The 16,222-nt window shown below is 39.7% G+C and overlaps 1 protein-coding gene across 1 annotated transcript; it reads left to right on the top strand.

Annotated features, from left to right (window-relative positions):
- Nucleotides 1-3,027: 3,027 nt before the first annotated feature.
- On the top strand, nt 3,028-15,916 carry anxa13l (annexin A13, like). The gene is made up of 11 exons (XM_047369326.1): nt 3,028-3,254; nt 3,861-3,936; nt 4,078-4,172; nt 4,260-4,430; nt 4,608-4,641; nt 5,494-5,573; nt 6,096-6,164; nt 13,632-13,733; nt 13,846-13,921; nt 14,033-14,145; nt 14,825-15,916. Exons 1-11 carry the CDS (start codon nt 3,240-3,242, stop codon nt 14,942-14,944), a joined length of 951 nt encoding a protein of 316 aa, XP_047225282.1. The 5' UTR covers nt 3,028-3,239; the 3' UTR covers nt 14,945-15,916.
- The last annotated feature ends 306 nt before the right edge of the window (nt 15,917-16,222 follow it).

Here is a 16,222-nt window from a genome sequence, read left to right as displayed (position 1 = left end):
TTACAAATAGCACTAAAATGTTATTAATGCACATAACACTTGTAGTAAAGAACTACATGGGTATTTTATATTTATATTTAGAAATTTAATATTTATAAAAATATATACATTGCCTTTTTTTTCACAAGAATATACTGTGGTTCTATTTTTCACCTTTTGAGTAAATATTAAATTTACCTAATGCAGATGATTCTACTTTTTTGTGAATTTCACTCACAAAAACAGGTATGTAAAACTTTTTGTTTTTCTCCTCTTACAGACCAGTGATGTCCTTGCCATGAGGACTGCTGTCCTGCAGTGTCTCTCGGTTTTCCTCGGGGATGATGGAAGAGAGTTTTACAATGTCTTTCTTCAATGTAGTGCAGTTTGGTTTGTTAGAGGTTGTGCACTAGGAAACCATTTTTATTTTATTTGTTTCCTTTTCTTAATATCAACAGGATTTAGATGCCATGGCAGACTTCACATAGGTTCCTGTGGGGTTATTCCTGAAGTCAGTCAGCAGCCAGGTCCAAATGCTCTACACCTTGAACCATCCATTCTGGAATGCACAATTATCATGGATGATATTGAAAGCTGCAATAAAGCTGTTTGCCTTATTTTTGGACTGACCTATGCCCTTCATCTTGACTATCCAAAATGCCTAAAAAACACCTTTGAGTTCATTCAGAAGGTGATGCTCAGTCTGTGTGCAGGTAACCTCAGGCCAAAACTTCGGAGCTTGAACAATACACTCATGCAGTAGAGGCTCACAACAACAGATAACAGTTAAAGATGCTGAAAAAAAAAAGTTAAAGATGCTGAAGCAATTAAAAACCAGTGGAAAGTACTTATGGTTACAGTCAGATTCACTCAGAAGATTTTGGTCACTTGTATTATTTTATTTTAACAGTTAGGTTCATAATTACGGACATTTTCTCCGCTTCATCCAGGACCAGGTCGAGGGGGCAGCAGACACACCCAGACGTCCCTCTCCCCAGACACCTCCTCCAGCTCCTCCGGGGGGAGCCCAAAGTGTCCCCAGGCCAGCCAACAGACATAGTCCCTCCAGTGTGTCCTGGGCTGTCCTCTGGGCCTCCTCCCGGTGGGACGTGCCTGGAACACCTCCTGAGGAAGGCGTCCAGAAGGCATCCAGTATAGATGCCCAAGCCACCTCAACGGGCTCCTCTCGATGTGGAGGAGCAGCGGCTCTACTCCGAGACCCTCCCGGATGGCCGAGCTCCTCACCCTATCTCTAAGGGAGTGCCCGGCCACCCTATGGAGGAAGCTCATTTCAGCCGCTTGTATCCGGGATCTCGTTCTTTCGGTCATGACCCAAAGTTCATGGCCATAGGTGAGGGTAGGAACGTAGACCGACCGGTAAGAGCTTCGCTTTTCGGCTCAGCTCCCTGTTCACCACAACGGACCGGCATTGCATCCCCATTACTGTGGCACCCGCACCGATCTGTTTTGTGACATAGCACCCCGTAGTTGACTGTCTGCTTTCACTTTTTTACTAAATGTTTACTTATAACTACTAAAATCTGATTATTTTTCAATTAAATGTTAGAATGCTACAGCCCCTACTTGTGACAGTTCAAAATACACTGATGTTTTATTTAGCCTGTAAGTTGACTTAAGCCACTTTGTGGTATTACTGTTATTGAGCCCTGTGGAAGGACTTGATTTGTTTTGTACTTCATGTGTTTCACTGGCCACATTGGCCTTTTGTAAAGATGCTAAGGATGGCATTTCATTAATAATGAAACACTGAACCTTGTGAACTTATCATCTTTTATTGTAGTCATTTTATTCATTTAAGGTAATCCGTTTCCTAGATTCTGCCAACCGCACTGTTCATGTATGTGGGACTAACTTGATTTAGTTGAGTTAAGAACTGATTAATTTTCTTGCTATTTCTAAGTTGAGACAACTTAATCAAATTAAGTTAAATTAACTACACAAAAATAAGTCTTAGTTATACTGAACAAGTATATCTTAAGTAAATAAAACATAGGACTAATAGTTATACTTACATTTTTCAAGGCAGTCTTTTCGTAGATTGTTTTAAGTAAAGTGAAATTGTCAGATTTTAGAATGTATGATAGTTGTAATGCCAATAAATATTACTGAGAAGTATCGAAATAATTTCTAACATTTCATTTTTAATAAAACGTAAATGAAAACTGTTTTGTTTAAAATTGGATACTCTTTATGGTGTTTTATTGTCTTTTCAGAGATGTTTTTGTCATTTCCCGTCAGATATAATTCAATTAGGCCCATTTCAGTTAAATTCGGTTTATCTATATTGTGCCAATTCACAACACATCTCAAGGCACTTTACAAAGAAAAGTCAGTTCAATCAAATGATAAAGATTCCAAGTGAAGTACACACATTCCAACTGATCCCAGTTATTAAACAATACATGTTAAGCTTCTTGGTTTGAATGAACATAACTTTAAATCTAAATATTACGGGGCATGAATAATTGGGAGCTTACCTAGATGCTGTAACTCGGTTTCAAAGACCTGCTTATATAGGAGCCTTAAGAAAACACCAGATACACCCGTTTTATGACGTCCAATCAGGTGTCCCTAAGCTTGGGTTTTCCGAATAAATAAAAATGGAGTACAATCCCTTAACTTTGTTTTTATTATAAGATATTATTAGAAGCTGCAGTTAAGCTACAAACATTTTAGAACTTTGACGTCTCTTTTATTCAGGCAGAAGGTAGATAAAGTAGATCCGCATTTGCAGTAGCTAACATTTCCAAATTATAAATGTTCTTGTTTGTCAGTGAAAATCTCACCCTAAAATAGCCGAAACTGTAGCTGCCATTCTTGAAGTGTGGTCGGTCGGGGCGCACAAACTTATCCCAAGGGCCGCTAATGGCCCCCGAGCTGCACTTTGGACACCCTTGTGTTGAATAAACCAAGCGCAAGTTTATGTATCTTTATTTCAAACAGACAGACAGACGAACAGACAGACAGACAAATACCGACAAAAACATAGGTAATTAGAACATAAGCACGGAGTGCCGCTGATTGATGGCTTCATGCTCTTGCCCTGCGCTGAGCCTCCTGTAGGTGGTGAGGGGCGGTGACGCCATGAGCCAGCGGACATTACAGAGCTGTGCTTCGGCAGCCCGCCCCGATCCGGCCTGGTCCAGCCAAGCCCATCCAGCTCCTGCACGCGTGACACATCAGGACTCAAAGCAGCCAGCTTCACCAGCCACTTCACAGCAGGGATCCGTGCAGACAATATGGGCAACGTGCAGGTAAGAATCATTTTACCACTTGTTCTGCTAATCTACTGTAAGTACCTTTCAGTTAGTGCATAGCCAATTCATCTGCTGCGTAGAGGGGTTACTTTGAAGACTAAAAAGTTTGTAAAATATGGGCTTGGGTCGATTATACGGATACAAAAACAAATCACAATGATGAACCTTATTTTAATCAATAAAGCGTTTAAAGCAGGCTAGTATTGTCTTTTACAGCTTTATTATTTCCTCTGGTCTCTGTGGAAACCGCATGGATTGCAAGTGGCGCAGTAAGAGGGGCTGTGCTCTGTCAGAAGCAGATACATCACATAATTTCTCAGCGGGCAGATCAATAAGGCTGCATTGTGTTAAAGAGGAGAGGAGGCTACTGCTGCTGTTGGCCCATGACTCAGCACAGTCAGCACCCTGCTCCTGTGAGACTGCTTCCTGGATGGAACACCATAACAGATCCTCTGAACCACCTCGCCCTCTGCTCATTTTCCTAGCAGTGTCAAAGTGGTTTCACAAATGTCTAGTTTTAATCAGTTTGTGTTACTTTTTCTTTTTTCTGGTACAATAAATAAAAAATAATATTCAATTATCGGTCTCTGCTTTATTCCCCAGCCCACCATAGTCCCATTTGAGGACTTTGATGTTATGGCTGATACAAAAGCCATTAGAAAAGCATGTAAAGGTTTAGGTAAGTACACAGGAACGTACTATATTCTGAAAGCCATTTTAATGAAGAGCTTAGCTTGTGATTGTTGAGCCTATAGTATTTATTTTGTGTGAGATGCTGTAATTTACATACTATAGGTCTGTATTGCTTCATGTTTTCCAGGCTCAGATGAAGAGGCTATCATCCAGATCCTGGCCAACCGCTCTGCAGCTCAGCGTGTGGAAATCAAACAGGCCTACTTTGAAAAGTATGATGACGTGAGTACCCCGCTCACCTCTTCTCTCTCTGTTTGCCCTCTTATGCAGGCTACACATCAACCAACCCTGAGCTCTGTGTTCTGTCAGGAGTTGGAGGAAGTTCTGAAAAAGGAGCTCACAGGTAGCTTTGAAAAGGCCGTTGTGGCCATGATGGACACGCCTCAAGTTTTCTTCGCCAAGGAGCTCAGGAAGGCCATGAAGGGGGCGGGGACGGATGAAGCTGTTCTGGTGGAGATCCTATGCACTGCTTCGAATGAGGTGTGCAGTGAGTTGGTGGTGTGGATTAAATGGGAGTACATTGTGTTTGTGCTTTCATTTGTTTTTTCTTTGTTTTTTTGCACTGAGAACCATAGAGCTGAGATTCAAAGGACAAAATGTTTGATGGCTGTGTGTTGATTTTGACTCTACTCAGCCTCATCTTCATTTAACTTACAGGGTATCCTGAGCTACAAGGAGGCATATATCCAGGGTAGGTTTTCAAACTATCTACCATCTTACTTTCTGTTCGTTCTGAAAAATGCAGCCAAATTAAATACAGGGCTTTGCAAAAGTAAAACGCTTTCACATCTTGTCACATTACGACCATTTTAACAATAATATTGTGTGGTGTGCATTTGTATTCACTCTCCGGGAGCCAATGGCTAAATTTTGCTGCAATTACAGCTGCTATTCTTTTGGGGGTATATCTACTAGCTGTGTCCATTTTTTCCTTGCAGAATAGCTCAAGCTCATTCAGATTGGATGAAGAGCATCTGTAAACATCTAATTATCAAGTCTTGCCAGATTCTTAGTTGGATGTGGGTCTGCACTTTGAATGGGCCATTCTAACACAGTAATATGTTTTGATCTAATCCTTTGCATTGTAGCTCTGGTTTTATGTTTAGGCTTGTTGTTTTGCTGCAAGGTGAACCCTGCACCACTTTCAAGTCTCTAGCAGCTTCTAGCAGGTTTTCTTTCAGGATTGCCCTGTATTCCCATCAACTCTGACCACCTTCCCAGTCCCTGCCGAAAAAAAGGCATCCCCACAGCATAATGCTGCCACCACCATGTTTCACAGTGGGGAAATATGTTCAGGGTGATTTATAAATGAAATCCAAATAAAGTTTGTTAAAGTTTGAAGTTGTAAAGTGGGAAAATGAGAAAAAGTTTAAGGAGTGTGAATACTGTCAGTTTGGTTATCCATGTCATTTTGGTCACATTTCTTTCTGTTTGTTTTACACAATTATGGTAAGGATAAAATTCCGCTCAAAAATGTTGCGTTGAAATGTATGCAGACGCTGAGTAACTGTGAGGTTATAGGTTTTGTTCTGCTACCTTTCAGTGAACGAGCGTGACCTGGAGGCAGATATAGAGGATGATACCAGTGGAGATGTTAGGAACCTGTTGGTCTCACTGCTGCAGGTACAAAACTGACCATTGTTACCATATCAAATGAACATTCTCTCAGGCACTGCTGCTTGAGTCTGGAAGGAGGGTCAGAAATACGAATAAATGTGCTCTTGTTGTTTCTCCCTCAAATGGTTTCACACAATCGTTCTTGATGCTTTTTCTCGCCCACTGGGACATTAGTCACATAGCTTGGCACGCTTAGCCCTTTATGCCCTCTCCAGCTCTTTCCCCACATCCACCCCTCCTTCCTCTCTTTTTCCTTTCCCCAGCTAAATAAAATAACAAATAGAGTGACTCGTGTTTTACTGCAGTGCCTTTCCAGAGAACTTGACTGGCCTTCAACTGTTTCCTATATATATGATGCAGACAACTGTCATCCCATTTAAATGCCCAGTGTTATTTTTGCTGTCCACCCTCTTTAACTTGGCTCAGCAAGCTTTTATCTCCCTCACTCTCTCTCTCACTTCACCCATCATTCTGATCCTCTTCCCATTTTGTCCGGCTCTCTTACTTGTTATGTGTCTTCTTTCACAGGCAAGCAGAGATGAGGGCTACGAGGTGGATGAGGGTTTGGCCGAACAAGATGCTATGTCTTTGTTTGAGGTGTGGATGGATGTACTGCACACTTTCCTACATAATGAGTCCAATATAGGCTTCTCATAATAAAAATCATGCATTATTACAGTTAGTTACAGTTGAGCATATAGCTCAAAAAAACATATCTGAACCACAACGAGCAACATAGCTGCTGCAGCTGGTCAAAACGATGCTCTATCCTTCTCAGATCCCAATGTTTAATATGTGATGGTACAGGTGCATACAACCCCCCTTCCAATGAAGTTGAAATTTTGTGTAAAACATAAAAAAAAAAAAATACAATACAATGATTTGCAAATTCTGTTCAACCTATATGCAACTGAATGCGCTACAAAGAATAGATATTTAATGTTCAAACTGATAAACTTTATAGTTTTTTTGCAAATATTCTGTCATTTTGAATTTGATGCTTGCAACGCGTACCAAAAAAACTCGGACAGTTTAGCAATGTGTCATATCACCTTTCCTTTTAACAACACTCACTAAGTGTTTGGGAACTCAGGACACTTATTGTTGAAGCTTTGTAGGAGGAATACTTTCCCATTCTTGCTTGATGTACAACTTCACCTGTCTCTGTTGTCGTATTCTGTGCTTCATAATGCAGCACACATTTTCAATAGGAGACAGGTCTGGACTGCATGCGGGCCAGTCTAGTATTCGCACTCTTTTACTACGAAGCCATGCTGTTGTAACATGCAGAATGTGGCATTGTCTTGCTGAAATAAACAGGGATGTCCCTGAAAAATGGCTACTTGGATGGCAGCATATGTTGCTCCCAAATCTTTATGTACCTTTCAGCATTAATGGTGCCTTCACAGATGTGTCAGTTACTCATGCCGTTGGCACTAACACACCCCCATACCATGACAGACGCTAGCTTTTGAACTTCGCGCTGATAACAATCCGGATAGTCCTTTTCCTCTTTTGCCTGGAGGACACAACATCCATGATTTTCAAAAACAATTTGAAATGTGGACTCGTCAGACCACAGCACACTTTTCTATCTCAGATGAGCATGGGCCCAGAGAAGCCAGTGGCGTTTCTGGATGTTGTTGATATATGGCTCTCGCATAGTAGAGTTTTAACTTGCACTTGTAGATGTAGCTCAAACAGTGTTAACTGACAATGGTGTCAGTTTTTAATGCAGTGCCTCCTGAGGGGTCGAAGGTCACAGTCATTCAATGTTGGTTTTCAGCCTTGTCGCTTATGTGCAGAGATTTCTCCAGATTTTCAGAATCTTTTGATGACATTATGGACTGTAGATGATGAAATCTCTAAATTCAATACAATTGTATGTTGAGAAATGTTGTTTTTAAATTGTTGGACATTTCATCAGTCTTTCAGGAATGCTCCTTGAATACCCAATCATGACACTCACTTCTTTCTAATTAACCTTTTAACCTGTGGAATGTTCCAAACAGGTGTTTTTTGGAGCACTGCTCAACTTTCCCAGTCTTTTGTTAGCCCTGCTTCTGCTTTTTTGGAACAAGTTGCAAGAATCAAATTCAAAATTAGTGAATATTTGCAAAAAAGTTGATCAGTTTAAACATTAAATATCTTGTCTTTGTAATGTATTCAACAAGTATTTGGTCATGCACTGGACCTTGTCTTGTCTTTTCGTTTGTGTTTCAAACTTGACAATGTTTGATGAAGTATTTTTAAAATCACTTTACTCAGCCGCTGTGTTCCACCTTGCACTACCGTGCATAAGCGACGTTCTATCAATCCATCCATTGCTGCACAGTTCCCAGCTTTGTATAATCAGAAATGTGTCTTTGTCATTGGATACAGAGGGGCTTAGCTCCCAGTTTCACTCTTGCTGCCAAACTACATGTGTTGTGAATTGGCGCTATATAAATAAAACTGAATTGAATTTAATTTAATTCAATTGAATTAAATTCAATTCAATTCAATTGAAACTGTATTAGATGCAGCGGCTCTAATAAAAACCAGACAAGCTGAAATTAAAGCTGAGCCCTGGCTTTACGACACCGCTAGGATGGTTAGATGTGAGTGCCTAAAAGCTGAACAGTATTGGAAAAAGGATGAGCTGCAAGTGTCATTTTAAGTATTGCAGGACTGTTGGTATCACGCAATTGTTAAACATGAAAAAAGAAAGTATTTATCAAATATCATTGTGTCACACTGTCACAAGATGTGTTTTGTTTAAAACTGTAAATTTTTTATAAATGTTCCTTAGAATGCTTATTTTGAACCTTCCCCAGAGGCATGTGAGACATCTCTGAAGTTCTTTGTGGAGAAGGTGAATAATACCAGGACTTTTGTATGCCCCCCTATTTTTGACCCTCTAGTCTCTGTCCTTTCCTCTGCTGCTTTCTACCAGGTTTAGCCTGCGACTGTCTTTACTGTATGGGGTTGTTGATCATCTGAAGCCCTCAGGTTTCCCTGATGATGTTCTACCAGCTCGATTGTTCAAAGAGGTTATTTCTGTTCTCGGTCCATCTGTTTTGCCTGTTATTAATCGCAGTCTGGCTTCAGGTGTGGTTCCTAAGATGTTTAAACAGGCAACAGTGCAACCACTGATCAAACAATATAGCCTTGATCCCTCTTTGCCATCAAAATTTAGGTCATTTTCAAAACTCTCCTTTTCCTCTAAGAATAGTTTATAATAAATTGGAAACCTTTCTGGAGGTGTTTGATGTTTTTCAGTCCAGCTTTAAATGTTTTCATAGCATAGAATCTGCATTGTTGAAGGTTTTTAACGACATCTTCCTAGCTACATATTCAGGGAACCATGCAATACTAGCTCTATTAGATTTAATGGCTGCCTTCGATACAGTTGACCATAACATTTTGATATCCCGCTTAGAGCACTGTGCAGGTATCCAGGGTACTGCACTGGAGTGGTTCAAATCGTATCTGGCCGAGAGAATGTCTTGAGTTGGTCTTTCAGATCCTCCTCTGTTCCATTAACTTGTGGGGTCCCACAGGGCTCAATTCTTGGACCTCTCTTGTTCTCCTTGTATCTTCTGCCCTTTGGCTCTATTTTCAGAAAGCATATGATTACTTTTCATTGTTATGCAGATAATACTCAGGTAAAAAACAGGAAGATAACTTCTGTGTGCAGGGTTTAAATGAATGTCTCAATGAATTAAAAGCTTGGATGCCATTTAATGTTTTAAATTATAATGAAAAAGAGACTGAGGTGATTATTATTTTTTTTTAAATGTCAATAGTGGGTCTTCTTCTTGTGTAGACATTGGGTGTCTGGTAAATTTTAGAAAACCCATTGTTACAAACCTTTTGATTTTATACTGGATGGGCCAATCAGTGCAGTAGGAAAATCTTAACTTTTTTCACTTGAGGCAATTGGCTTAAATAAAAAGTGCTTGTCGAAAGATGATTTTAAAACAGTAATTCATGCCTTTGTGACAATCTGTTTGGATTACTGTAACTCTTTGTATCTTGGAGATAGTAAGTCATCCTTATCACGTCTTCAGTTGGCCTTCAAACGTTGCTGCACGGCTTTTAACTGGTACATAGAGGGTATTACTCCTATTTTATCCTTTCTGCACTGGCTTCCTGTCCATTTTAGAGTTCATTTTAAAACTCTTTCATTTGTTTTTAAGGCTTTAAATGGTCTTGTCCCTCCCTACCTCTCTGAGCTACTGCACCTGCACTCCCCTTCTCGCTCACTCAAATCAGCTGATGAGCTGTTGCTGAAGGTGCAGAGGACACGGCGAAAGCTCAAGGGAGATCAGGCTTTTGTCGTTGCAGCCCTCAAACTTTGGAACGCTTTGCCACTGCAAATTAGAAAATCCTCAGTAGCCATTTTTAAATCTGCTCTTAAAACCCACCTCCTTTTCTTGGCGTTTGACCCAGTATAAGATGTTGATTTTTTAAAATTTGATTTGTTCCTGTTCATGTCGCATTTTTTTAGTTGCTACTTTTACTTGGATTTTATTTCTATTTTTAATGATTTTATTTTAAAATCTAATGTTTTTCTATATTTATTTTAATCATTCTTGTTGGTCAGCCCTTTGTTCAGTACCTGGTGTTTTTAATGTGCTTTATAAATAAGGTTGGCTTGGCTCAATTGCATAGATATTGAACAGGATTTGCAAATTATTGTATTTTGTTCTTAGTTACATTTTACACAATGTCAAAACTTCATTGGAATTGGGGTTGTTAAAGCTTGTTAAATACACAGTCAACTTAATCATGTTTGTGTGGCTCGCTGGAAAACCACTGGTAAGCATTATCAAACCTTAGCAGTTTATTATGGCACAGGAAACTGGAAATTCTAACTGGATTGCCACCTGAAGTCAGCATTCTAGTTGTAAAGTTGGAAGTTTCTTCTCAGTAACAACCTCAAATTGCTGTATGGCTGCTTCGTGAACAAACCATATTAAAACATCTATTAATAAGCTGTATATTTGCACTTTTGAAAGACATTTTCCTTTAGTATATGTATGCTTGAATTTTACCAGTAGCCACTGAGCAAAACTTCACCTGACAAACTGTTAAGTTTGGTAAAGGGTCAATCCCAAGATCTGATTTCCAAAGCAAAGGAGAAGCTGTATCAGACTCTACCAGGCGGTGCAAAGCATGCAGAGTACATTCTACACATCCACCACTTGCTCTCCATATATTGCCAATGAACCCAAAGCATTTTATAGCTGCTAAATGTAAACAAACAAGTCGGTCTTCAGACCACTATGTGGAAATATGACCAGTATCAGCACTTCTTGCATTGATTGGGTGTAGAGTGCTTTAAATAGAGAGACAGTGTTTTCGTCTTTTCAGCTGCTGTTTTGGTAGCTCAGAAGGAATAACAGAAACAGATGTATTGATTTGGTTGAGAGTGGTGATCACCAACACACAACCCACGCATCCATATAGTGATGGTTTAGCGATACAATATAGTGATAGTTATAGTGACACCTCATACATCCCTTACATCCCTAATGTTGCTTTGTTCACCAATTTACAAAAGTTAAGTTTTATAAGCATGTCTTTATCAAATTATTATTTTGGTTTGATCAGGCATGTCCTAAACTATGTGCAGTACCTTGCAAAAGTATTGATACCTCTTGACCTTTTCTGAGCTATTTCATCATGTTATAACCACAAACCTTAATGTATTTTATCAGGATTGTATGTGCTAGACTAACATAAAGTAGTGCACAATTGGGAAGTGTGGAAAAATGGCACAGTTTTAGAAGTTTTTTTAGATACAAATCTGAAAAGCATGGCATTCAATTAGATTTAGCCCCCATTACTCACATACACCTGAATAAAATCCAGTGCCACCAACTGCTTTTAGAAGTCATCTAATAAGTAAATATAAGTGTAATTTAATCTCACTGTAAATACTAGCGTTCCATAATGGCCTCAGAGGTTTGTAAGAGAACACTTGTGAACAGTTTCATGAACACCAAGTAACACAGCAAGAATAAATTCATGGAGACGTTTAATCAGAATCAGAAAAGCTTTATTGCCAAGTACGTTTTTGGACATACAAGGAATTTGTTTTGGCGTAGTCGGTGCAATACAATACAAATTAAACAGTATAAACATATCTACAATATAATATAAATATATGTGCACAGTTTTAAGTGAGTGAGAAGAAATATAGAGCAGTATAAGATGCAAGAGCAATACAACAGTGCAGGTGATCATTGTGCAAGTATGGCAGTGTTAACAAGGCTGGTGGCAGATGGGAAAAAACTGTTCTTGTGGCGTGAGGTTTTGGTCCGGATGGACCGCAGCCTCCTGCCTGTAGGGAGAGTCTCAAAGAGTCCGTGACCGGGGTGGGAGGGATCAGCCAGAATCTTCCCTGCCCGCTTCAGGGTCCTGGAGGTGTACAGTTCCTGGAGCGACAGTAGACTGCAGCCAATCACCTTCTCAGCAGACCGAATGACACGCTGCAGCCTGCCCTTATCCTTGGCTGTAGCAGCGGCGTACCAGATGGTGATGGAGGAGGTGAGGATGGACTCAATGATGGCTGTGTAGAAGTGCACCATCATAGTCTTTGGCAGGTTGAATTTCTTCAGCTGCCGCAGGAACAACATCCTCTGCTGGGCTTTCTTGATGAGGGAGCTGATGTTCGGCTCCCACTTGAGATCCAGGGAGATGATGGTTCCCAGGAAGCGGAATGATTCCACAGTGTCAATTGTGGAGTCACAGAGGGTGATGGGGGCAGGTGGTGCTGGATTCTGCCTGAAGTCCACAACCATCTCCACTGTCTTTACAGCGTTGCGCTCAAGGTTGTTCTGGCTGCACCAGTCCAACAGATGGTCCACCTCCCATCTGTACGCAGACTTGTCAAAATCGGAGATGAGTCCGATCAGGGTGGTGTCGTCCGCAAACTTCAGAAGCTTGACAGACTGGTGACTGGAGGTGCAGCTGTTGGTGTACAGGGAGAAGAGCAGAGGAGAGAGAACACAGCCTTGGGGGGAACCAGTGCTGATGGTCAGGGAGTCAGAGACGTGCTTCCCCAGCCTCACGCGCTGCTTCCTGTCAGACAGGAAGTCAGTGATCCACCTGCAGGTGGAGTCGGGCACACTCAGCTGGGAGAGCTTCTCCTGGAGCAGAGCTGGGACGATGGTGTTGAAGGCAGAGCTGAAATCCACAAACAGAATCCTGGCGTAGGTTCCTGTGGAGTCCAGGTGCCGGAGGATGAAGTGAAGGGCTAAGTTGACTGCATCATCTACAGACCTGTTGGCTCTGTAGGCAAGGCAGATTTAGGTTATAAAATGCACCATGAGAAGTTCAAAGTTTGAACTTCTCATGGTGCCCTGTTCCATCTATTAACTGAAGATAGAAAAAGTATGGCACAACTACAAACCTACCAAGAAATGGCCATACACCTAAACTGACAGGCAGGGCAAGACGAGCAGTCACCAGACAAGCAGCTAAGAGGTCAGTTTTAACTCTGAAGAAGTTGCAGAGATCCACAGTTCAGGTGGAAGAATTTGTCGACTGGACCATGACTGGACACGCCACAAATTTTACCTTTAGGAAACACGTGGAATGAGGTGCTTTAGTCAGATGAACCTTTTTAAACATTGTATCATTTTTCTTTTGCTTCGCAATAATGCATTAATTTGTATATCACATAAAATTTCAATAAAATACATTTAGTTTAAATGTGAATAGTGTGAATAGTTTTGCATGGCATTTCATGTAAATTGCCTGCGTACCCAGGGTATTTAAAACTAAATGGCAACACAAACCAATTTTACATTCTGTGAAAGTTCATCCTTAAATAACCTTGTTTTAATTTGTTACAGAACCAACATAGTCAATGCTTTCACCTGTTCACCATCGTGCCTAAGTCACCAAAGACCTTATGACCAAACTCCTAGTTATATTTTTACTTCTCTAACACCTAACTAAAATATCAATGATCTTAACTGCTCCATGAGCAAATAAGAGTCCAAGGGATATTTAATACAAGTGCAAACACATAAATGTCAGTGTATTGTTTTCTTTTTTTGTACACAACAGGCAGGTGAGGGCAGGTTTGGCACAGACGAGTCAACCTTCACCTACATCCTGACACACAGGAACTATCTGCAGCTTCAGGCCATCTTTAAGGCTTATGAATCTGTATGTACCTTACCATAGTGAACCTGCTCCAAAACAGATCATACTTAAGTTCAAACTTTTGCTTCCTATCAATAATCTCACACACGATCATGCTAGCTTGTTTACCTTGCAGCTTTCAGGAACAGATATTTTGGACACCATTAACTCTGAGGCTACAGGAACTCTCAAGGACTGCTACATAACTCTTGGTAAGCAGAGGCATTTTCAGATCTACTTTATTGTAGATTTTCGCTTACTTATTTACTGCCAGCGCCTGCTGATTTCCTTTGTATGTATATATGTGTGTATTTTGATTACAGTGAGGTGTGCTAAGAACCCACAGCTGTATTTTGCCCGTCGCCTTAATGCTGCAATGAAAGGACTTGGCACTGACGAGGACACGCTTATTCGCATCATCGTCGGTCGCTCTGAGGCAAGTGTGTGTGAGCTTGGCCCAGTGTGTCATTATAGCCTTGAGAAGGTATAGGTATGATTGCGAAGCTTCAGATCCTGCAAAATTGCAACACTGTAAATATTTACCACCAAACACTATGGCCTCCTAATGGAAACAAAGGGAAAGAACTCAGAGCAAACATTTAGATCTGACAAGTGAAATTTGTTAGAATGTTAGGTTTTCTATGTTTCATATGTACATGCAGGCCAGGTTTACTGCCTTGGTGAAAATGGCAAAAAGCTTTCAAATCAAGTCATTTCTTATTGTAAAAGCATAATTTACAAAATTTAATTTAGAAAACCATTCTTTTTGTGTTCATGGTTTCAGTGTCCATGTTGAGAAATAGTAGTTTAGAAAAACAAAAGCAAAATAACCATGTACTCCTATCAAACAAGTAATTTAACGCTCCTTATTTGGAATCATTGAAGATCAAGCCCTAAGTGTTTATTTTCAAAATTGATTGCATTATAAATTTAGTTGCCACTGCAAGTTTAGCAAAAAAAAAAAAAAAAATTACTTTTAATTTTGAACCAAAGAGGTTTCTGTTAACAACATATATTTTTAATTTGGTTGCACATTTTGTGGTTTTTGAGTAATTAATGATGAATAATAATGTCAGTGTTGTGGGTGAAACTCTGTCCTTGTTTCTAACCCACAGATCGACTTGGAAACAGTCAAGGACATGTACCTGGAGAAGTACGACGTCACCCTGAAGGATGCCCTGGACTCTGAGTGTGGAGGAGACTTTAAGCGTCTGCTCATTGAGATCTTGCACTGAATCAGATTTATATTCATGTCCATTTCTCACCTGCCTTAATCTACCATAACATAACAGGATCCACTCTATCCTCTGTTTTTATCACTCTTCACTCTTTACCTGTACCTCTTCTTTACTCTAGTCGTTCTCCCTCTCAGAGAGTTCTCTTTACAGCACGGACCAAAAACAAACTTAATATAATCCAGTTCAGTGTTCAACATGTGGTAATTTTACAGATTTTAATAACACTTTTGAGGCTTTTCAGGCTTAGAAAATCTTGTGCTAAAGTTATAGTCCAGTGTAATGTGGAGGGTGCATTGTTACAACATGATGGCATTATGCAACTAATAGCATCATGTTCACATATCTAAAAGTTATTTGCCAAGTAATAGTCTATTTTTTATTTAAACTGCAATCAATAGGTGTCTGCTAATGCTCACAAAAAAACATGCATGTGTCTCTATTGTTCACGTCACTATTTACCTCAAAGGGGACCTTCACAAGATTATAGCAATGCAAGTTACTTTCTGCTGCAACACATAAGTGCCCGATTATAATGGTCAATCTTTCAAATCTGAAGACATTTAAGTACTTGCTACCTTAAATATTGCAACTGTTCTATCAAATGCTCAGTTGTTTAAGGGATTCACTGCAGGCTTTTTGCTCTGAGTCGTTTTTAAAAGCTCACATCTTGCCTTGTTCTAGATTTATACACATTCTTAGTTTCATTCAGTTTTTGTTGCACTGAGTTTTTACATTCACTGCTTAAAAAAAGCCATAGTTGATTAAAACAACACTGATTAGGACATAACGTTTGAAGTGAAATGATTTAAAGTTGTCACACTGTGTAGTAAAATTAAAAAAAATATAAATGTTACAGATATTGTAGCAGATGTAGCTGTATACATTTAATGAAATTTAATATCCGATGTCTGTCTTTGTGTTTGTAGAAGACTTGTATGTAATAGGTATTAATAAATTTTAACCACCAGAGCTGATTTCATGTTTCCAGTAGAGGACAGTGTTGAACCATTTGCTTTGCTTTTTAATATGCTGGTTTTAACATATATTTGCAATTTTGTGAAGTAATAAAGACACTAATACTATATAGTTACATATTTTCATCAACTCATAATCTAAAATATAATATGATAACAATACTTTTAGATACCATATTGAGATCATATGTTAGTTGCTCTTCCATCTGACGTGTGTTGAACGGCTATATTTCAGGGTTTCTCTCTACAAAATCGACCCCAAACACCTTTTGATTTATACCAAAGCACAAAACCTGTGTGA

The sequence above is a fragment of the Girardinichthys multiradiatus genome, chromosome 6, assembly GCF_021462225.1.
Source record: "Girardinichthys multiradiatus isolate DD_20200921_A chromosome 6, DD_fGirMul_XY1, whole genome shotgun sequence".
In the NCBI taxonomy this organism is placed as follows: domain Eukaryota; kingdom Metazoa; phylum Chordata; class Actinopteri; order Cyprinodontiformes; family Goodeidae; genus Girardinichthys; species Girardinichthys multiradiatus.
The sequence above is the reverse complement of the archived record's forward strand: the minus strand, read 5'-3'. Positions and strand labels throughout refer to the sequence as shown.